General features: G+C 34.2%; 1 protein-coding gene across 5 annotated transcripts in view; it reads right to left on the reverse strand.

The window, feature by feature from the left end:
* Window positions 1–353: 353 nt before the first annotated feature.
* LOC138314519 (parathyroid hormone/parathyroid hormone-related peptide receptor-like) overlaps window positions 354–24510 on the reverse strand; it is an 84819-nt gene continuing 60662 nt past the window's right edge. For 3 of the 5 annotated variants that reach the window (XM_069254894.1, XM_069254891.1, XM_069254893.1), the window contains exons 13-15: window positions 24372–24510; window positions 23256–23297; window positions 17286–21180 (exon numbers count right to left, since the gene is read on the reverse strand). In XM_069254894.1, the coding sequence (XP_069110995.1) occupies window positions 20839–21180; window positions 23256–23297; window positions 24372–24510 (523 nt within the window). In that variant the 3' untranslated portion in view covers window positions 17286–20838. Of the gene's footprint in view, window positions 872–17285; window positions 21181–21635; window positions 21762–23255; window positions 23298–24371 lie in introns of those variants that run through there. The other 2 variants (XM_069254892.1, XM_069254895.1) reach the window with 2 other exon arrangements.

Consider the following 24510-nt stretch of genomic DNA (forward strand, 5'->3'; position numbering starts at 1 on the left):
ATTATGTAATTATCAAACCAATTCTATATTTACTTTAAAAAGCAATTTTAATAAGATGAGATTCAATTCTGCATTTTACTTAACGAGGAAGAAAAGAATATATGATATATATATATATATAATTAACCAATCTCTTATAATGGAACATGATCATTTAAGTACACTAATAACTGTCACATCTCTTTGTCTAAGAAGTGAGATGTGTCGGTTTAACGACTTGTCCCATCCTAAATGTTGTAATGATTATTATGATCATCATCACATTATGATATTGTGACGGGACAAACAGGCATTACGTAATCGAACCCTTCAGGATTTCATTATGGTCCAAGCACGTAATGAAGAAAACAACATTTTACGTACACATTCATTATTTAAAAAATAATCTCATTTCAATGATTAAGTAACATTATACAAGAAGTATCTTACTGATCAATCCAAAATAAAAACATTTTATTTCGGTACATTGGACCATAGTTTAGTGGTATTTAGACTTAAAGACCACAGTGTCATCTATCATGGCAACATTTTACAACATTCGACTTGTTTCCGTCAGGTTCTCCTCGGATGCTGATAGTCCGCCATTAACGGGGGTTCCGTTAACAGTGATAGTAATCTCGTTATTGCTGTCCACAGTATAAATGTTCCCGTTTTTAGTGTCCGTGGTAGCTGGCAAAAGAGTTGAAGTTGTTTGAGGAGAAACGGACGATTCCATATCTCGAATGGTGTCGTGGTGACGAGTCGAGGTTGGGGACCCCCTTTGAAAAAACATGGAACTTCCGGTTGAGATTGTCCTGTTTGATCGGAATGATATTGCACTATGTCTCCGCAGCATGTGTCTTTTCCAAACTTTGGCTATCTCCGAACGCACCTGAAATATTACAAAAGACCTTCAATATCTTTACAATGCGCAAGTATATAGAACACGTGAGAAGAGATTTTGAACCAGTATTTGGCCAGAACGGTCCGTGATAAAGGGTCTCTACAAAATGGTAAATGATATTAGTTATCATGATCTGAAAACATAATTATCTTGGTTTATTTTAAATTATTAACAACAATGACTGAGACAATGCGATTGAAAGGAAATAGTTAATTTTAAGTATATGAAATATTATTTGGGGCAAAATGAAAGTACAAAGCTGTCCGTAGAAAAAAATAAAGAATATAAATTTCGTATTTTAAGTATGAAGATTGTATTTGTATATCAAATTTTATATCCATACAGTATACTAACTACACGATTAACAACGAAAATACCAAAAAATGTATAAATAATGAAAAGTAAATTTTGAATATGCCAAAACACGGACAGTTCCCGCCAAATTCTTAAGTCAAAAACTAGATATACCCCACGTGTTTTGGTTCAAGTATCTGGTTTATAATGGACTTTGGGACGAGCCGAAACACCTATCGGGATGACATTATCTGAAGGCTTCACGAATCTCCGCCATATTATTTGTATTTCATTGGATACCTGCAATAAAAATATGATCAGTAAAAGACTGAAGTTTACGGAATGAAAGACAGACTGGAAAGCAAGGGACACACAACAAACGCAAACATAAGCTAAAAATATCGATTACGATTCCATTACGTATTCAAAGCTAACATACAAACACTTCACACAGTTGTAGATATATATAACTATTGGATCAAACAGTAGCCCAGTAAGTAACACACACTATTGTACTTGATAAAAAAGTATTACACCTATAACGACTGTCTATACATTGTACCTCTAACACTGGCAATCATTCATTGCAATTTTTTATTTCAAACTCCTGATGCAGTTTATAAAGGGAAGGTGGAAACAAACAAGGTACTTCTGTAACCAATTTTTCGAAGCGATATCTATATCTTTGTTGAGTTTATTTTATTATAGTGAAAATCTACTAATGTATAACAGGTATAATCGTTTGTTTTGTTTTTGTTTTTTTTATTTACGTCCTATTAACAGCTATGGTCATGTATGACGGCCTCCCATGTATGCGGTGTGTTGCGTGTATGTTGTGCGAGGTGAGTGTACTGGGAGACTGCGGTATGTTCGTGTTGTGTCTTCTTGTATAGTGGAACTGTTGCCCTTTTTAAAAGTGCTATATCACTGAAGCATGCCGCCGAAGACACCAAGCAACACACTCCACCCGGTCACATTATACTGACAACGGGCGAACCAGTCGTCCCACTCCCTGTATGCTAAACGCTAAGCAGGAGCAGAAACTACCACTTTTATAGACTTTGGTGTGTCTCGGCCAGGGGACAGAACCCAGAGCCTTCCTCACAGGGGCGAACGCTCAACTCAAGGCCAAAAGTGAGGCGGTGCCAAGGAAGGCATTAGGAAAGATAAAGTCAGTTAGGAAGAAGAGAAAAGATAAGATCCTAAATTTAGTCGCCTTTTACGATCATGCAATTGGGGCAGCAGGTACAATTCTAACGCCCTACCTGCAGGTATAATCGTTGTTTTTGAATTTATTTCCAAATTTAAAGGTTTTGGTAAATTGATTATGTAATGAGTGAAATTGGTATTATGGTAATTACTTCTAGTAAAAAAATCACTTATTTAGCACATACAATTTTTTTTCTGAAATCTTTATGATCCCATTTGGCAATTAAAAGCTAAAATGGAAATACTTTGTTTCCCATCCATCATAAGGACATACGTTCAAATATTAATTGTCGAAGTTTCCGGTTTGCTCTTAGATGTTTTTCTCACTTTTTGTAGACGTGAGGTAACCCCTTTACGCACAAAAGCGACGGATTTTACGTAAAAGAATAATGCTAATGTTACTTGAACGATATATAAAAAAAAAGTTTGCTCTTAAGTTTAGAAGTTTTGAAAATCATTTAGTTGCTAACAGAGTTTTTTTGTAGACGTGTTCAATATGCGATCCGACGTTAAGATAACTGGTTCCTTCCCTTGTTATGCATACTTCTCCGCCAGGCTGCGCTCCGCTTCACAGAAAGGACACGTGTGCGGTCCGTAACTCAATGGATGATTTTGGAAGACTTGGTCAATCTCTACCTGATCCGGTTCGCTTAGCCTGTATCACTTTTGTCGAACGTGGGAAACCCGGTTTACGCACAAAGCGACGGATCTAAACGTAAAGAATAAATGATATACTGTCACTATTTTTATGAAACAGATTATATAAAACAAATAGTAATGTTAAGATCTTAAAGTTTTTAAATCATTTCACGCCTCTGATCGCACGCAAACTAACAGATCGTATTAGGCGTGTTCATAGAACGACGATTAATTAGACTGGTTCCCTTCCCTTTGTTCTCCTAATCTCTCCGCCAAGGACTGCGCTCCGCTCACTAGTGGACCGGTAGCGCGTAACCATGAGGATTTTTTTGATTGGTCAATCTACATGTCCGGTTCGCGGTAATCCCATTTTTTTAGGTCCGTGGGAAACCCTTTACGCACCGACAGCGGAGGATCTTAACGTAAAAGAATAAATTATTTATTTGAACGAGTCTATAAACAAAATTTAGGATATGATCTTAAGTTTTGAAATCATTTCGTGCTAACAGAGATTAGAGTCTTCATAGGAACGTCGTTAATGGTCGTTATTTTCTCTTAAAACCGGAAAGGTAGCTGTTCTACCATGATTGATCATATCATGCTCTGAAAATGTAATTGCGCGACGACTCGTGGAGTTGGAATAGCCTGGTTCCAGACCTCTGTCTACCTCCCTGTGCGTAAGCTTCACTGAGGAACCGGTATAAAGCGCGTAGCCAACTTGAGTTGGAAATCTCCAACTACAGGAGGACAAGTGGCGCATCACTTTCTGCGCATGATATGTCATCATGGAGACGGCTACTATCCGTGCTCAACAGAGCTTCTCAATAAACAGAGTCATTAACGGTCGTTCCTATGCAAACATCTAAATTTCGTTAGCCGGAAATGATTACAAAAAAACTTAGGGTCTTATTTATTGTTGTTTATATATCGTTACAAAACATAATCTATTATTTCTATTGTCGTACCGTTTTTAGATCCGATTCGCTTTGTGGCGTAAAAGGGGTTTTCCCACGCCTAAAATAAGTGATGCCAGCGAACCGGATATGTAGATTGGACCACATCAAAAGAAAATCATCAGGGTTTTACTCGCTACCGGTACCTAGGTGAGCGAGGAGGCGCAGCCTGGCGGAGAGTAGAGAAACTATGAGGAACGGGAAACCAGTATAGAGTTGGAAATTCTCACTCAAGATGGGCACTCGCTACCGGTCCTCAGTTGAAGCGTACGCAAGAACGGTAACTGAGGCGCGGAACCAGTCTACGAAGTTAATGTGGACCGTTATGTTCTCCTTAACGGAAGTAGCCGTCTCCATGATGGACAATATCATGCGCTGAATTGAGTGCGCACTACTCTGGAGTTGGAATTCCCACTCAAGCATGGCGTACCCGCTACCGGTCCTCTCATGTTCAGTGAAGCGTACGCAAGGAAGGTAAACTGAGGCGGGAAAACCAGTCTATGTATGTTCTCAAGCGCACACGGGCACTCCGGACTCAGCAGTGACGTCACAAAAACGCTGACGCCAAAGATGACGGCACAGATTCGCGACGTATTTTTGATAGCATGGCATGTTGCAAGTTTTTCTCTGCATCTGATAAAAACAAGATTGAAGTACGTTGTATATTGAACTATTCCATTTGGATTTGTGTCTTGAATTCTTTTCTAACTAATCGATAGTATTTGCGATGTCAGTGAAATATTGTATTGTTAATCCTCATAGAAAAATATAGACAATTTAAAGTTATGGATGTTATAATCTCTTTACATGTAGCTGCGCTCTTCTGCCAGGCTTTGCCTTAAATTCCATATTATGATTCTTAGCAGCATAGACCAAGTCATTTCAACAGTGTAGTACGAAGTGACACCATTGTGGCATTTAGTTTTACTAGAATTCCCCATAAAGAAACTTACATGACGTACATTCTATAATGGCACCCCATAAACTAATAACACGAATATGGACCTGCTGGATATGTGTCTTCTCAATATTCAACTGCATCGTGAAAGCTGTACAATTATGAAATCGACATGGAGCAAACATGTGTGATGCGTTATTCGTGTATTTGCATATTACAGTGTTACGTTTGCCCCTTGCGGATAGGTATTGATTGTGACGTCATGTGTTTGCGAGCGCAACGTCATATATTTCGGAGAAAACGACGTGAATTGCGCTCACAAAATATTAACGTGAACAATCGATACCCTACCGGCACTAGGGAGTCTAACTCTGCTAATATGCAATGTCAGAATAAATATCATAGTACACAAGCGATTAAAGACTTTACATAAATTGGTGAACATTGGGTGGTTAGTGATTTAATATGATTATTTTAATGCATTTTTTGTGCCTAAGAACCATATGGACAAGGTCACGTGTTGAAATTTTTACATTTATTAAAACTCTTGCGCTTGGTAAGAATTGCTATTTGTGTATTCATTCGATTATCAATATAATTTTTTCATCTAATACTGATGGTTGGACAACAACAACTGAACAGCGTAAATATCAGAAAGAAACACACAATGTAACAAACGCATGACAGATTTATTGACATCGTGCTATACTAATTACTGAGTCCGAACTGATCTCACAATCTATCGTCTACCAATCGCCTAGACCAGAAAACATAGTCTGTCGCGACCTCTACTCTAACCACATGCATACCCACTTATCCATATCCCCAAAAATAAGGGTAATTGGTTCAAGTGCCGAGCTGATAGTCGGTTCCGCTATGCTCTGACATGATGACTGTGCGAAATTGTCAAATTGAATTTCTTATATTGATTCGACGTTAACAATTGATATACGCATTCATAGCATAATATTTGAAAGTTCTAAGTTCTCATTTGTATAAAATCAAGACATATCCACCCCCTCCTTTGTGGAGGCATCGTTAATCGCAAAGATGCGTTACGGTTTAACTTTTGTTGGTTGCTAATTAAACAGTATTCAAAGTTCTGGTCAGCATGATAGTTCATTAGAGCGCGCACATATGTTATTTTTATAACTAAAATCATATAATTCAACGCAATTCAATTCATTATTCGACAAATCATTTGTATATAAGGACACAGAATGTAAAATGTATGTAGGACAAACATTTTATTTGTGCTTATGCCTAGAAACTTTCCATATTCAACGTTCGTTTCCAATATCCTTTGTTTTGCATGTAATTTGCAATGAGAAATATTTGCCAAGTGTAGTTTTAAGTGTTGATAGTTTTCAGAAACGTATCGTTTCAAGCAATATGTTGGCCATTTCTTATAGACGAATCATAAGGTGTCTATGATTGTAGGGGACCATTTGACATGAGTAGGATTTGTGTGGCACCTGCGACCTCTATCACATTATCGTCAAGTTGAACGTGAATACTTTGAATGGCAGCTAAAAAAGTATTAGTCGGCGCAGATTATCCACGCACGGTTGTAATCGCAGCCATCCGCTAAGAAGACATTTTAAATACTTTTCTCCTCCCATACCTGCGGATGTAATCCTTTGTGTGTCCCAAGCAATAAATCTCATGTCGCGTTTGAGGCTCTATGTATAAACATAGCTTTTTTTCTCATGCATGTGGAGCATATGTTGACCTTATGGCGACCGAACAAAATGTTTTCTGTTCGGGAAAAGTTTGTTATGCAATTTCAGGGCAAACTGGCGATTTGTTTTTATAAGACGAAACCTGTATGTAGTTTACATTGACTTCATTCGCACAATTTTCATGTAGGAAAAACTGATTTTGCAGTCGCGGTTTTATTATAACTCTCGTCAGACAGGCAAGGATATGTGTAGTTTTTAACGTTGATGAGATGACATCGAAAGATACCCTTTCATATATGAATTGGATATATGGAGCATACTTCTAGCCCTTGGGGTCGCACAAAATGTTAATAAAACCTCCTGGAAGTCGCGGGCGTTTTCAAACATTTTTGTTGACCCTCGCGGTATAATATCACCATATCCTTGATATCCCATACGTATGATGATCATCTTATAATTCGCAGAGACACAACCATGAACATTGATGACTACACAATGCCTTCCGTGAGTAACGTCTTTATACACGACGTTTCATGTCTTGTATGATAGATATAATTCCACATAGCTTCTTATGAATTTCCAAACACACCGTTTTAACGATTGTGTGAAAGTTTATAAGAAATCTGAAAAAAAAAACTTACATTTTAACATATTCATAATGGCTGTAGTCTTCTCACACCATTACTTAGCCTCTATTAACGTGTGTGTACGGGACACGATAGAACGTGATGTGTATTGTATCCTGTGTGTGTGATGGTATTAAGGATGATGAAGGTCGATCGCACTCAGTAAGGTCAACGTTCAATCAGATGCATGAAAAGTTGTATTTTGGATTTCATTTTGACCTCTATGTTTGGATAGCTTAGAAGTCGGACTGGAAGCAGACTCGCGTGCTAAATCAGAAGATATCTTGCACATATCATTTGATAGATAGATAAGTGAGTGTATTGGGAAAGTATGTCATATTTTATTAGTATTACATGAAATCATGTGAAGGTGATGATGCATTGAAATGTAATGTAATAGTGGTCATGTGACAGTCAACAGCAGAAGAATGAACGATTAGGTTCTTGAGGTGTGCCCAATGACTGATGTTGTGGTGTAGTAGTTGTTGCGGATCTGTCCACGTCGCTGAATGTTACGTAAGAAGAGGTAGTACACAGGGTGGTAAGTATGGCACTTAGATGATGTCTAACTTAGACCCTCCGTGTAGCTGACAGGAGGGAGTATCAACCTCCGGTGTTATTGTTCGCAATGTGTCAAACACTGTGGCAGATACACTTCGTTGGTTTTCCACGTACCTTCATGTTGATGATTCCATTGGTCTGTAAAGAGGAGATTGATACGCCATGTTCGTCTGTCGTCAGGAGATCTCTGAAAGAATTAGAGACGTATAGACTAACTTAAGACTTATGGACAAAGCTCTGATGCGGCTTGAAATACAGGAGATGGTTTGGCATCGGGAGAGACCATGTGTTGTATAAACCGAGAAACACTATCAACATTGTCTTAGCAATTGTTTAACTAACATTCGACAGACACAATTATTGTTGACAGTCAATCGGTCATAGAAAAAATAATCAAAAATCAATGAACCAGGAATCAAAGAACCGAGAACAATGATGTTGTTCATTTCCATGACCTTCGGATACTAAACATTTATTCCAATTTATAAATGGATTATATACGAATATTATGATAAAAAATGATAGTTGATGCTGCTTACGAGGATATCGTATATCAATTTGGTTATAAATATGTCATGGTGTATTGACATTTGACCCATCTTTATCATCCGAAGAGCCCACATTGCGTGATTTGATCGCTAATAAATCTGTCCGGTCTCATTACCTTACAATAGGAAGTAAAGGTTAATCGTCCAGCTAGTAATCACAATGATTTATGGCCGTTACTGATAGCCGAAACAGTCGCTGAATGTTTTTTTTATATTTTGTGACTCCAAAGCGCAAAGGTTACTAAAACCACGACTTCCCATTCAAATCTTAGCCAGACTACATGTACAGTGATGATAAACGCCGAAAACTATCTTACATTCGTTCGATCAACCTCGTACATTATCGACTCTAGTCATACAAGTGGTGGAATCAGCAAAGGTCATACTGTTGAAGGAAAACGCTTTGTGGTTGTTTTGTCCTTTGGCGTATTTTTTTTATTTACTACTAGCAAATATCACTCCTTTAAGAAGTTCTTTGTAGAAGGTTGTGAGGAACAACAGGTGCGTAAATCAAAATAACTTTCAAATGTTGTTAACAAAGATGTAGTAAACACACTCAAAGGGGATGAATACAGACGTTGTTTGTGATATAGTTTTGAGACAGGGAATCATGGAAACAGCAGTTCAGGACTCGAGAGCTATACAATGTTTTAAATGAGAATTATTTTTGGTCTATTAATTATCTTACCGTGTATTCAGTGCCACAATACATGTTACCTACTCGTAATTAGATACAGAAAACCGATCATTCTCACTACATACCATTATTTTGATATCACGGAACCGCATTGGATACTCATAACCTGCCCTAGACTTCGTTGTTTTTATCATTTTCTTATGCAATAAAGGTCACTCACAATTACACAACATGCATGGTTGTCTCTTAATGTATCTATTAAATGGACATTCGAGTGAGAGTCTGTTCAGAATCTCAATGGTATTGAAATGACCCTCACCAGACTGGCTACTGACCTGACGCACAGTCATCATTAACGAACATTCTGGACACCTGATCCACGGTTGTCGTTGGAGATGTCAATATAAACCTTATTGAAATCCAAAGATGCCTTCCCAGTAAAGAAATAACAGTCTCTTTCTTCAGGTACTGAACGAAACGAAGCGAAATTCCCTCGCTGAGAAAAATTGGGTCGGTACGTTTGGAGCTGCTCTGCGACTAAAAAAATGAATTAATCATACCCATCGAAGGACAGGCAAAGATTATGAACTTCATTACAACAGAGATATAGCATCAAATAGGATCAAATAATAATTAGCATTCTCAATCATGTAAACTACACTTTGGAGAGAAAGACAAGCCATGTAATCACTTGATTTTGAGCTATCGTGAATCAAAGATATCTATTTGACGCAAATTACGATTTTACCGGAATTTCACTGTTTTGACCATATACAAGAAAACCTAAAGGAATATTTTCCAAATCGGTTGTCTGATTAGTGTGAATATTCGCAAAATTGCCAAAACCAATATATTTTCTTTAAGAAAATGATAATAGCACGCCAAAACCAATATTTTCTTTAAGAAAATGATAATAGCACACAATCAACCCATTCGTTTTGCTCAGAATAGCAGTATATGATACCTCAACTCCCTAAATTTTAAGAATAAAATTACCTCGTTTTTTCCGATTTCTGACGGATTCAACGCCTAACAGAAATCGTTCTGATGACCAGCTTTTTCTAAAACTTTGCGGTTCAAAAGAAAACTGTTGTTGTTTTTTTTAAAGCCAGCATAAAATAGAAGGTCAGTGTGTCCCATTACCCATTACAAAATTTGTAATTTTTCATCGTGTCAAATTACTTTAGTCCCACTAAAATATAAAAAATAAATGACCAATAGCTTATAATTTCAAACTAAATGCTTAACATTTCCATATCAGTGAACCTGAATAAGATTTATAGCAAAAAAAATGGCATGATATAGCTAAAAATGTCGTCGCATAGGCGATTTAACTGAAAATGTTAAAGTAAAAAAAGTTGAAATTTCACCTCTGTACAAAGTGTCAAAAATACACAGTTTCAAAGTGGCCGCCGAATTAGTCAGTTCTCAAAATGTGTTAATGAAAAATCTATAAACAATAGAAGTATAATTGTTTGACATGTTTTGAATATGGCAACTTGCTACAAATAGAGACAATTATTTTTTGAAAACCACATAGAAACTCTTTGATTTATATTGAAACGGGACTTAAAGAGCAGAATTGTGTAACGTTACTTATGCTTCCGAGTGGGTTCGACAAGGTCACATCGATAGGTAAAACGGCACGAACTTTACCTTCCATTGCTGTTTGTCTCTCCACGACAGTTTCACTAAAAACAAACAAAAGTCTATGTTTCAAATAAGAATAAACGAATTAGGTATAACATTTTAATGTATTTATAATTTAAATGTTCTCGCCAGAGCAGATCCTTAACGCGTTTCCATTGTACTCAAAACTTTGAATCCCCAATCAATTACCAACTTTCATCAGTTGGCGCTGACTGATAGAAATTCACCGACTGCTAATCTGTTTAATGTATATAAATAGATCAGCTGAAGCCTACGAAAATCGTATCCGATTAATATTCATCATTATGCCATGTCTGTTTTGTGTCGAAAAACAATTAACCCAAAACTAGCAAATTTGAACGGGAATTTAATCCATTTTCGAGTATTATGCAAGGAATCAAATGCTTTAAACTTTAAACTGAATTAACATTTCGGTTTATTTCGAACTGTGTGTCGATCTTATTTCATGTTTTGCCCCTTGCTGACAATACACAGTGTAACCAGATGGCCCACTGAACACAGATTAAGTAGAGCTTTTACATGTATATATATGCCTCTAGCTTGATTCATACTGATAAAAACATTACGTTCCGTAGCGTAATGTTTTAGAGTTTAAATAAACTATGGTTTATGGACCTCCTCCGCGATTGAAAAAAATCACAAAAATAAATTGCATCTAATATAACAGTTTTGAAATTGCGAAATTGGCTTGAACAAAGAGGATGCTATTTCCATGGTATTTTTTTTAACCATTATTAAAGAGACAACTAATACCTGTGTATTTTGTGAATAAAAATAGTTCCAATAGTGAAATCAATCTTAAATGTCTAGACAGGCAAATGTCGTTTGCTCAATAATATCTATGGCTTCCGTACATTTTGTAATCCAGCATCTTATCGTCTGTAAAGCATGTGTCTAACGTTTCGTAGACGTCGAATAAAATTTTACAAAACCGGAAATGTCATTTGTTGAAATATCATGAAGTACATGAGAGACGCATTGCTACTGGCACATCGCATGCTACTGCCGCATCATCCATTATTTAACAAGTGAGGTTTTTTGCAGCAAAAGACACTATGTACCTATCGCGTACTCCTTTACAAAAATAAAGGTAAAATCCAGGTTTAGAAACACTACAAATCGCAGTGATATATATAATGATACGATGGAACCAAATACTGTTTCATTCTTTTAATATACATACGTCGATTAAAATGGATTGAAATCATCATGACATTTCTCGGTTGTCTAAAATCAATATGTGATGGAAGTAAAAAAAGACTTTCTGAGAATTAAATTGTATGTAATAATTTTTTATGTACTACACACAATTTACAGTCCCAATGTGCGATCCTCTACATAAATAAATTACCAATGAGGATTAAACAGAAAAAATACCACTAGGCGTTCTTTAAAAGTTAAGTTCCGTGTATAGTATACAATGAACAAATATATGTAAAGTAAAGACCAGATGCGGACAACGAAATTACAATATGTAGTTCTAAATGGTGCAAGTCTTCCTCTACTATTTCCCCAAACGGTTTTATGGTAATATAATGTAGTACTTATAACCAATTTGTTATAATGCAAGGATTTCACCATCCATAATCTATAAAATAAGTAATACTGACTTTTTTTGCTAAAGCAGGAAAAAAAATGATTTCATGAATCTTGCCTGCTAGGTTATGCTTTTATTATTGTAATTTGTTAAAAAAAAGAACGTTCTTTGCACCACATCTGAGAGAGGAAAAGTTATATAGTTGTTTTCGACGCGTCATTTATATACCAGTCTAATTGGAAAGTATAATGAGGAAAAACGGTATAAAGCTAGTATATTAATAATCCGAAATAAAAGGCCAAAATAAATTCAAAATAAAATCAAAATCATTTCTATGGAATATATATTCAGCCACTATAGGGCCTTCTTCAGTCCGAAAAAAAAAATCAAAAAAAAAAAAAAAAAAAATCAAAAAAAATCAATCTGGAAATTGGAAAGTATATAAGCAAATGATCTTTGTTTTATTTCTAGATAGACAGCAAAATCATTTGCGATGGCACCGTACGGTATTAATGCGATTATTTAATAAAAAGACACACTAGGTAATCATATATATGTAGATCTGTTAAGATATAACATATTTTTATAGGAAAGCCTTGGGAAAATTATCACCTGATGAGTATCAATTGAAATAATATTTTATCTGAAAAATGCAGTTTCGAAGTATGACGAGCTATTTTTATTTTCATGTTTTTATGTTCTGATACAAAATCTGCTTCATCCACGCTGTTTATTACCTAGGTTCACGACTGAATAATAAGTGCGCTATATAAGCTTAAGGATGTACTCTCTCTGAGAAGTCAAAATTTTCTTGTATTAACCTTTTTATCTCATATATATATTTTTGGAAATAGGAGTTCATACCATAAAAGAAAATGGAAGAAAAAACATATGTCCGTGTGCTCGTTTTTGAGCTATTGTCACGCAAAGATGCCTATTTGTCAAAACATTAGATTTTATGGAAATTTTGCCGTTTTGACTATACAAGGGTTAAAGCCATAATTTCCTAATTAAGTGAGTGATATGTATGGATGTTGATAGAAATAACTTGCAAGTGGTCTTCTTTAAAAACATAATAGTTTTGATTAATAAGTCTCATAGTTTTTCTCAGAATAACCACATATGCTACCCCTACCCCTTAATTTTGAGCTACAAAATGCGTCATTTTCAGCCATTTTGCCAAATTTAACCCTTTATAGAAAAGTTCTGGTATTAAACTTTTGTTAATATTTCGCATATCAATAGGGAAAGGGTTGTTCTTTCCAAATCAGGCAGAAAAATTGGGGGTCTGTGTGCTTACTTTTTTGCCCCATTTGATTATTTTTTAATATTTTAGAATAAAAAATTTAAGTGCTCAACTAACCATTAAATGTAAAAATAAAGTGACAAAAGCTTATCACTTCACGCATTAATGCTCAATATTTTAATTACCAAGGACCTAGTAAAGATTTACAGCATAAATTAGCTCGATACAGCTAAAATTGGTGACGCAATGATGATTTAAGTAAAAACAATTTCAGTAAAAAATGGTAAAACTGTGGCTCTACTAAAAGCGAAAAAAAGACATAATTTCAAAATGGCCACCAAATGGGTCATTTCTTAAAATCCCGTATAAAACAATCTACTAAAAATAGAAATTAAATTTATTTGACAAAATTTGCAACTGGCAACTTGCTACAGATATTGATAAATTGTTTTTGAAAATCTCACAACTTATTTGATCTTTGTCGAAACGAGACTTCAACGGGACTGAAACCTCAGAAGAATGCATCCTTAAGACATTTCGAATAGGCATCAGAAAAACATATTATTAATCAAAGAGGATAATCATTTTTATCCGAATTACAGTCGCATATCGACTTTAAACACACGATCTACCAACGTATACTTTTGTCTCTGGCAGCTCTCATATGTTTTTTTGTGACAGGTGAAAGTGAAGTAAAATTAATGCGTACAATTTCTGAAATTCAGTGACAAAAACACTGTCTGGGCTTTTCTGTTTTATTCCTGTTTTATATATCTTTTCTTGTCTCATTTTGGTGTAAACATTTGTTTTGTTGCCAATTTTACTATAATCATGAATTATTTCATGGCGAAGACCAGCTACTCATATTTATTTTAGGTAATTACCTATACAGGAACTTTCTCTGTGCTGCAAGCAAAATTTTTATTTCAGTAATTGTTCAAATTGTATTCACTGTCGCGAAATCAATTGATTCCATAAAATAAAAGAACTATCTAAATACGTTTACATTTATAAATCTAACGATAATTACGTCCCGTAAGACAGAAAATGACTTATCAATTCCCCTGCTAATAGTCTATGATGAGTACTTCGCATGCATGTGTGACGGCCCTTTTAACCATACATCCATCAACCCATATTTATATAATGCGGTCAATGTTTAATATGACGATCATTTAGTTATAAATTGGTCTAAAATCTTCCTTCAACACTCCTTATTAAAGCTGTTAATCACTACTTAATGAATCTTAGTATACTTATTTATTAATGTAATACCACAACATGCATGGAACGTACAAAAGCAGCAGGGATTGATACAAAATATCAAGGACAGTTGTCACAAAGAATGAGGACAGTTCGTTACAATCGTTGCATAAACACCCAATAAAAACATCATGATATTGGCTATACGATTTCTCGTTTTTAACTTCAAAATATGTTAAATGTTTTACTCTCTAGAATTAATAAAAATGAATGGAAAATATCCGCACGCGCAATCCCCATGTTAACAGCACTGTTCAACTTGATAGGTAACACATGTACGCAAAATATTATAAAACCCCTTCAACAATCTGGCCTGTACACGGACAGTTCAAATTTTCGGGCGACATTTAAGATTTATATGGATGATTGTGGGTAAAATAAAATAAAATATCCATACAGTCTGTAGTAAAGTACTCATGATTATATCAATGTCGCTTTTTGAGGACTTCGTCAGCAAGATCGAAGGTAATGATGCTTTTTTTTTTAAATAACAACGTTTCATTTCCGGTTTACTGTGAGTGAATCTTAGTCATAATGCTTTGAAATATTTCAATACATGTATATTGCACACATGTTCACATATTCATCCAGACTGGATGTTTGTCTCATGAAGGGATAAATGGCGAACTGTATCAAAACTTGCTTTTTTTCATTCAAAAAGAACAGTATTGTTCAAACACGAGTGCTAAACTTTGAGAATGTCTCCAGAAAAATTATAAGAAAAAAGAAAAAATTCATTTCGTCAATAATCATATTTTAATAATGAATTTTAATGATTATAATATAGATATACAGCAAACATAATTATGAAGGAAAACGATACAAACACAAAACACATTAAAAACCTTACCAAAATTACTCCAGGTATATATAATTAATTCGACAAAACGAGGTTTCGTTAATATAAACACCATTGAAATATCAAGAAAGTTAGACTGGGTTATTCCGAATATCGGTCTTGTGATTGTCATGTGATAACGGAACAATATAGAAAGTTTTATGCATGAAAATAATATTAAGCACTTTCGAAAATATCAATGTTTACAGTCTACGCACTGTTTTTAATGAGGAAATATCTCCTGTAAATTAAAATTACAAAATAACCCACTTCATATTGTAGAGGCAATGATTACATAACGGTATTGCAATCCGTTAATTTATATTTTATAAAACTTTATAAGAGTTAAAACTGAACGATCTGAAGAAAAAAACACACCTTTTATATATCAAAATTAACATATTTCATATGAATATACAGAGAATATACGCAAATATCCATCAATGACAACGAATTAAGTAGAAATGGATGTTTTATTTTACACGATGTCTAGATAATGACTGTGTATTTGTATATAATGTGATTCTGTGAAACGCAGAACATTGTCCCACTTTGGAACACGTAGTCAAATGAAATGGACGCTATGTTTCATGATTGAAATAATGTATATAATGGATTTCAATTACAAAAATAAATTATCAACATATCACATCGGTTCTTTGTTAAATATCCACATCATCTAGTTTCAGATGATGTTTCAGATTCACCTAACAGTTTTGTATATACATCAGGGGTGAGATATATTTTAAGTTTGGAAAATAATGTCATGCCATTGATGTTACTTCGTGCTGTTTCTTCTTAATTGAATAGGACGTCGATAAAGCTGAGATTAACATTCGATAACGATGCCGAGTAATAAAACTATGCCATGATCAGCCTGATATAATTTACTTCTTTATTTTCAAGTTGACCCTTTGACTTTAAGAAATGTCTCTTTAGTACCCTTTCAAATTCCTTCAATTCAATGTAAACACCATACTACCTCGTCATAAAAGACAAGAGACGATGATTCAAAGAAATACATAAAGAAAAGCAACAGTACATAGAAAAAATGATCTTAACCCTATAAGCATAATTTGAATAGTGTAAAAACACATATTTCATTCTGAGAAATAACAACAACGTGAAATATTTAATTTTTCTCGAAAAAATGGAAAGAATGAGAGTAGCACTCTTTAAAGTGTAACTTACCGGTTTTTTTCTCTTTAAAGTGTAACTTACTGGGTTTTTTTTTCTCTTTAAAGTGTAACTTACCGGGTTTTTTTCTCTTTAAAGTGTAACTTACCGGGTTTTTTTTCTCTTTAAAGTGTAACTTACCGGTTTTTTTTCTCTTTAAAGTGTAACTTACAGGTTTTTTTCTCTTTAAAGTGTAACTTACCGGTTTTTATTTCTTTAAAGTGTAATTTACCGGTTTTTTTTTTCTGTTATGCAAAGGAGTTCATTGTACTAGACAACTACAACAGAAGCCTATAAATGCGATATAATGTTCTGACTCGTTGGTACAATCTTGGATATTGTTGTAATGATCAGATATATATATATATATCTTTTGGTACACGGTCTGAAATTATGTTGTAATAATGAAATAATTTAAATCGCAGTAATATGCTGACGTAAGATAAACAAAAAGAAAAGAAAAAAAACATCAATAACGTAATCTCTAAAAATGCTAATCTGGGGTGCGTGTAAGTATTTTTTTTTTTTTTAATTTCAGTTCCAGAAATAAATTAGCTTTTTTACAGTGATCCTTTCCAGTAAGCAGTTTTTTTCGTCTTCAACACAGCTTAACAATCCCGTTTGACGATCACCATTCTTGATTTCATGGCTCCGCTAGGAAATGTTGATTTTGCTATTCGATATCAAACGCGTTTACCTAAAACTGCTTTCCATTATAACAAAATCGCGCACCGTTTTTGCAACGCATGGGTCGTCGGGAGCACTTGATTTAGTTTGGTTTGTTATATTTAACGTTCTATTAAAAGGACGGTCACCGTGTGCAGTGTGTTCCGATGCGTAAACGCCGTATGTTTTGGGAGGCTGCGGTATATTCGTGTTGTGACTCCTTGTAATAATGGAACTCTTACCCTTGTTTTTGTGTTCTCCATCTAAAAAAAATACTTTGTAAGATATGAATATATAGATATTTAGACTTGAAAGGATCTATTGCACCGAGAATTGTTTCTGTTGCTTTGTTTTTGCTATTTTAATGTGATATTTTTGTTTTAAACAGAAAAAACCTCATGTAAATTTTATAGATATTAAGTGTTTTATTTGTAATATAAAAATATGATAATCTCAAAGGTTTTCAATGTCAATATTTACACGCGATGTTCTGTGAATGTATATACAATGTTTTCTTTTCCACGATACGACATATATCAACACATCTTTATCCATTATAACTGAAAATATCAACAAACAATTTATGGTATTAACATAAACTTAAATACGTCAGCTGCTAATATTTTTCATTACACGATAACGATTAGTGCATGAACCATTCGCCACCATCACACGATCTGTTATTACGATAGTTCGAGAGTTCTATCTTTATGAACTGACGATATGAGACATATTTGGCGGAGATAAGCTACATTCGTATTTAATCTAAAATATTAAATGGCAATTTAAACGAATAATGACAAACCAAAAATCGCTCTGATCATATGAGTTTGAAAGATAAATTTTGATCGCGTTTGAAATTTTATCACTGACTTTACATTCTTGATTTAAGGATATATGTTTCCTGTAAGGGTAGTCTGGTGATATCTTGTGTATTTACATTTATTAGCAATATTCCATCTACACGTAAACCTGACATACTCATTAATCTTAGCTGCCAATACGACGAACAACTCAAACAAACATGCATACAACATACAACGATCTAGTTCCGTCAAATGACTACGTCGAAATTTATAAATATTTCTACCAAATAAACGAGGTTTTGAAAATATGATACAATATTAACGTTATCTTTGGAGAGATAGAAAACATCAAGTCCAAAAAGTAATTTACAGTGTACATATTACCGCAAATATATGTAATAAAACATAATAGTAATAATTGAATTTGACCTATGGCTGCCCCTTAATATTTTATTGCAAAAAAAAAACAAAAAAAAACCCATCAAAACCTCCACTTATCCTTGTTATACGCTTGGTTTGTATATCATTTTAGTATTTTATCTAAACGTATACTCAATACTTAACAGAGCTTTATGTATTTGACATATTGTAGGTAAGTATTGTAATATGTGAAGAAAGCCGATATACCAGGAGAAAAAAAATCACAATGTCACATTGACCCGGCAATTTTTTTCACTCACCGGAAGTGGAAAGTTTTTAATTTATATATCGGAACACCTTAACCATTAGGCTACACCGGTCTCAGTATGAACACGTATAATAACTATCATAATATATATATATAATAGTAACATTGTAATATTATTTCAAATACTACATGTATTTCATGAAACGTGTTTAAAAATTAAAATGTCAATCAATAAATATGGAAATGATATATTTGAAAACAACACACACATAGAATAAACCAATACCTGCAAATGCAATTATTAATTGTTTATTTCAAGGTATATTTACGAGAAACTCCAATCAAACAGATACCAGGTTTTGTCGAGTTGAAGTTTCTTATAAAACATTGTTCTGCATTGAATATTAATTATATAGGGGATAAGCGATTTTTTTCAGAATTTTAAAAGAAAATGTTATGAAGTCTGTATCGGGATTGATACATCAATAATTAAAACATATTGCTACAAAGCATTGTATACTATAAATGTTTCTATCACAGTAAAATGCTTTGACAAAGTAAATTCTATTGTAACATTGCTTGTTACCGGGGTTTAGACGTTACCATGGAAACAATGGACACATTATTTACAATAGTTAAGTTTTATATTACTTAAAATGAACTCACAAAATAATGAATGTCATTTTAAATTTCTAAAAGATAAATAAAAATAACGTTTATTTGAATTAGTATAGTAATGAAAATGTTGAGAGAAATAGGCAAGTTCGAGAGAAACCAGTCACTTTCTTTATCTTTAACCGTTTTGATATACGATACATACAAAATCTATGATACTTAATAGGCTAAAAGATGTACGCATATATATTATCTAATCATTAGTCATCATATTATCTGGTCATTAGAGATTGAAAACGCAGTTTTTTACACTGCAATACATATTATTAGATTCAACTTTTACGTTTTGTTTTACTTCTATTTAAACCGCGGGTTAAAACTTTGATTCACCTATGATTTCTCAACATTTCCACATTTTCTACAAAAACTTCACACTTACATAATAAACATACGTAGTTGTTGGTAACTGGTAACATTTTCCGACCAATACTAACGTCGTTTGGTAACGTCAACGGAGATGGCGTTATCAGAAACTAGCTCCGCCCAATTTTTACGTCGCCTAGGAACTGATGGCGAGCCCCGCCTACCTCGATCTCAAATCTGATTGGTTCGACGGAAATACTGTATAGCGGGTGCGGGATCGAAAGACTAACACACAGCTGAGTGAGGTAATTGGAAAAAAGTAGGGAGCTAGTAAATTTTACCAAGTAACATTTATTAAGTGTAAATAAGGTAGAGGTATATTAAACTGCACTATTCCATCTTTGTTTCAAACCGATTATTTATTATCTTTAAAAAATTGAGAAAAAAAATGATTGATGAAATTCAATTCTGGTATTCTTGAAATAACTGTAATACCCTATTGAGGTACAACCTACTTTGATGATGCGTTATTGACATTTAATAATGCATCAAATATAACTTAACGAGAAAGAAAAGAATATAATATATATCTATAATAACCCGTGATATAAGTACACAAATAACTTTCATCGACGAATGTTGCCTTTGATGAAATATAGGAGTTATCTAAATTACATATTGTAGCTATGAGAATATCTCTCAGGCAGGAAGTGTTATTGTTGTTTCACGAACGGCCGATGACAGAAGACATATCTCTGTATCTGAGAAGTGAGAGGCGTTGGCTTAACGACTTGTCCATCCTTAATGTTGCAAACGATTATTATGATCATCATCACATTATGATATTGTAATGGGACAAACTAGCATTTCCTAATCGAACCCTTCAGGATTTCATTAAGGTCCATGCACATGATTAAGAAAACAGCATTTACGTACATATTCACTATTAAAATAATCTCATTTCAATGATTAAGTAACTTTATACAAGAAATATCTTACTTATCAATCCAAAATAAAAACATTTTATTTCGGTACATTGGACCATAGTATAGTGGTATTTAAGCTTAAAGACCACAACGTCATCTATCATGGCAACATTTTACAACATTCGACTTGTTTCCGTCAGGTTCTCCTCGGATGCTGATAGTCCGCCATTAACGGAGGTCCCGTTAACAGTGATAGTAATCTCGTTATTGGTGTCCACGGTATAAACGTTGCCGTTTTTAGTGTCCGTGGAGCCTGGCAGAAGAGTTGATGTTGTTTGAGGAGAAACGGACGATGCCATATCTCGAATGGTGTCGTGGTGACGAGTCGAGGTTGGGGATCCCCTTTGAAAAAACATGGAACTTCCGGTTGAGATTGTCCTGTTTGTTCGGAATGATATTGCACTATGTCTCCGCAGCATGTGTCTTTTCCAAACTTTGGCTATCTCCGAACGTACCTGAAATGTTAAAAAAAGACTTTCAGTATCTTCACAATGCACAGGTATATAGAACACATGAGAAGAGATTTTGCACCAGTATTTGGCCAGAACGGGGCTATACAAAATGGTATATAATATCAGTTATCATGATCTGAAAACATAATTATCTTAGTTTATGTTAAATGATTAACAGCAATGACTGAGACAATGCGATTGAAAGGAAATAGTTAATTTTACGTATATGGAATATTATTTGGGGCAAAATAAAATAAAGAAAAAATAAAGGATATAAATTTCGTATATTAAGTATGAAGATTAAATTTGTATATCAAATGTTATATCCATACAGTATAATAACCACACGATTAACAACGACAATACCAAAAAAATGTATAAATAATGAAAAATGAATTTTGAATATGCCAAAACACGGACAGTTCCCGCCAAATTCTTAAATCAAAAACCAGATATACTCCACGTGTTTTGGTTCAAGTATCTGGTTTATAATGGTTTTTGGGAGGAGCCGAAACACCTATCGGGATGACATTATCTGAAGGCTTCACGAATCTCCGCCATATTATTTGTATTTCATTGGATACCTGCAATAAAGATATGATCAGTAAAAGACTGAAGTTTATGGAATGTAATTAAGACACACTAAAAAACATGGAACACACAACAGGCCCAAACATAAACTAAAATATCGATTACGATTCCTTTACGTATTCACAACAAACATACAAACACTTCACACAGTCGTAGATATATTTAACTATTGGATCAAACATTAGCCCAGTACGTAACACACGCCATTGTATTTGATAATAAAAGTAATCCACATATAACGACACTGGCAATCATTCATTGCAATTTATGACTTCAAACTCCTGATGCTGTTTATAAACGGAAGTTGAAAAAAACAAGGTACTTCTGTAACCAATTTTTAGGTTTTGATAGTTAATATATTACAACAACGGACATGATACTAAAGAACATCAATGAAATAAAATATTTGAACTAAAACTGCATTTATAGGGTCCAGGTTCAATACATGTATCTGAACTAGGGGGGAACCGGGTAGAGTTTGAACAAGATTATTACACACTGTGACTTTTTAACCCCGAGGTTCAGGGTGAAACTGAGCAACTATCCAGAAATGGAAAACTAACCAACGCCTCATCGAAATCATCGCCCATAGCATACTGTTTACTAGAATGCCATTTTCGCTTTTCGTAAATTAGCATTCTCAGTACACAAACAAAATATGCACATGACCGACAAAAACGAGATCAATATGTTTGTCGACCAGTTTTCTTTTACTGTATGCTCTGTATTAATCACTACTATAAAAATGGCCGAATGCTTTTGGAAAATGACTCTCGGAGGTCAAAGAAATTTAATAACCTCACCAAACAAAGATTTGGATTGGGCTTTATTATCTCGATGTAGATGTTCAGAGTCACAAATTGTATGGTTCAAGCATGATAATAATTATTATCCCATTTCTTAACATGTTTACATACTGTACATATATTGTTGTTAGGCCCACAATACGTAGGAGCTTTGGTAACGCGACAATGAGGTCATTATATTTATTTCTGGAGCTTTGTTGACGTGAAAATGAGGTCATTATTTATTTTTGGAGTAGCGGAAATGGTAGTGCATATATGAAGAATCAAGAAACGGACGTAGTTATAAAAGACAAGTTATTCCATGTGTAAGCAATGACATGCCAAAAGGCATTTGTTAATGAGGTTGTCCCGAGTCTAAGTTATGTATTAATGACAATATATCTCACTGGATTAGGCATCAGATCGAGCAAAATCCCTGCAAAGTGATTTCCCTAGTGTTTAAATTTTACGCTTAATAGACACAAGTACCTGTTCGGAGACTGATGAAGTTGTTGTACAAGAGTTAGGACAAACCACTTATCGTCATCAAATCATATTACATATTCTCTCTCAAATATACAAAAGATAGCATATATCACACTGTACACGTTTTTATCAGATAACAATATCAAAAATGTATATTTTTTTATCACACCAACACACAGAACTAACATATAGTGCTAAAATCTGAAGATTACATACCTCATTATTCATAAAGCAGAAGAGCACAGCTACGATCAGACCCTGCAAGGATATAAAAAATAAGTATCAGTTTTAACCATGACCTGCACGTCAACTTAACAATCCATTTTAATTTGTTGTCATTTCATTTTATGTAATTCTTGAATGACGCCATCTTTGAATAAGATCCAGAGTAAATTTAAGAAGCATATACTTCATAAATGTAGGATGAAACATAATGAGGATTATCGGCAAGCCGGTTATGATTATTTCGCCATTACTTCAATGTGCAAAAATAAGCGTCTGCGGTGGTAATTGATCCCACAAGAAATATATCAGGATCACTAAATGGAAACAACACTTAATCATTCGTCAAATGTTTTCTAAATCGAATTAAAAATAAAAGAAATCAAGCCGTATTTTTATCTCTTGAACATTCGAATGTAAGGAGTTTCAATTTATCATTATAGTTTTGAGAGGTTTTTGGCTTGAAAATTAAAACAAATTTAAAGAAACAAGCTTATGAGATTGCTGCGAAAAAACTCGTTCAAGAAAAATATCATTTGGATCGATAAATAAATTTTGATGGATAATGTATTTACTTAGCCAACTGTGTTTTCAGATAACTACAAAATTTCCTCAAGTGACGGCATGGCAATTAACGTTTTGTTGACTTTTTAAAGGCAAACCTGATAATATTGTGGAAAGTGCTGATGTGTCCATAGGCTGATTGTTAAAATTATTTGTATAGTTTGAACAGACAACGTTTCGATCCACACATTTATATTCTCTGAGTCGCAGAGTATGCGGTGGGGTTTTCCAAAAAATATTTAAATCGTGATCAAGCCTTTTCTCGTTATGAAAGCTATAGAGTATGTTAGTCTTACTTTATCTCATCATGAAAGCTGTGGATTTTCCCTGCTTATTAAAATGGTTTGACGCTCAACAAATATGGAAGGAAAGAGTTATTTCAATTAATTAGAAAAAAATATTCTCTCTTCGATTGATTCGAAAAACATTCTCTCTTCGATTAGGTATACATATATTAAGAGGAACTCAAGTTAATTTTTATCCCACAAAATCAGTCTTGAAATAGAACTAAAATTTAGAAGCCGGAGAAGAAAATGTTCTAATTACCTGGAAGGAACTACAAAATATTTCAATATACATCAGCACCACATAGGCGTAGTCTCCAATACAGTCAGGAACGGCAGCAAAGGCGATATAGTAGACCCCAAACAATGGGATGAGGACCAGGGTCGATCTCGCCAACTTT

This window comes from Argopecten irradians, chromosome 2 (genome assembly GCF_041381155.1).
Source record: "Argopecten irradians isolate NY chromosome 2, Ai_NY, whole genome shotgun sequence".
NCBI classification, from domain to species: Eukaryota; Metazoa; Mollusca; class Bivalvia; order Pectinida; family Pectinidae; genus Argopecten; species Argopecten irradians.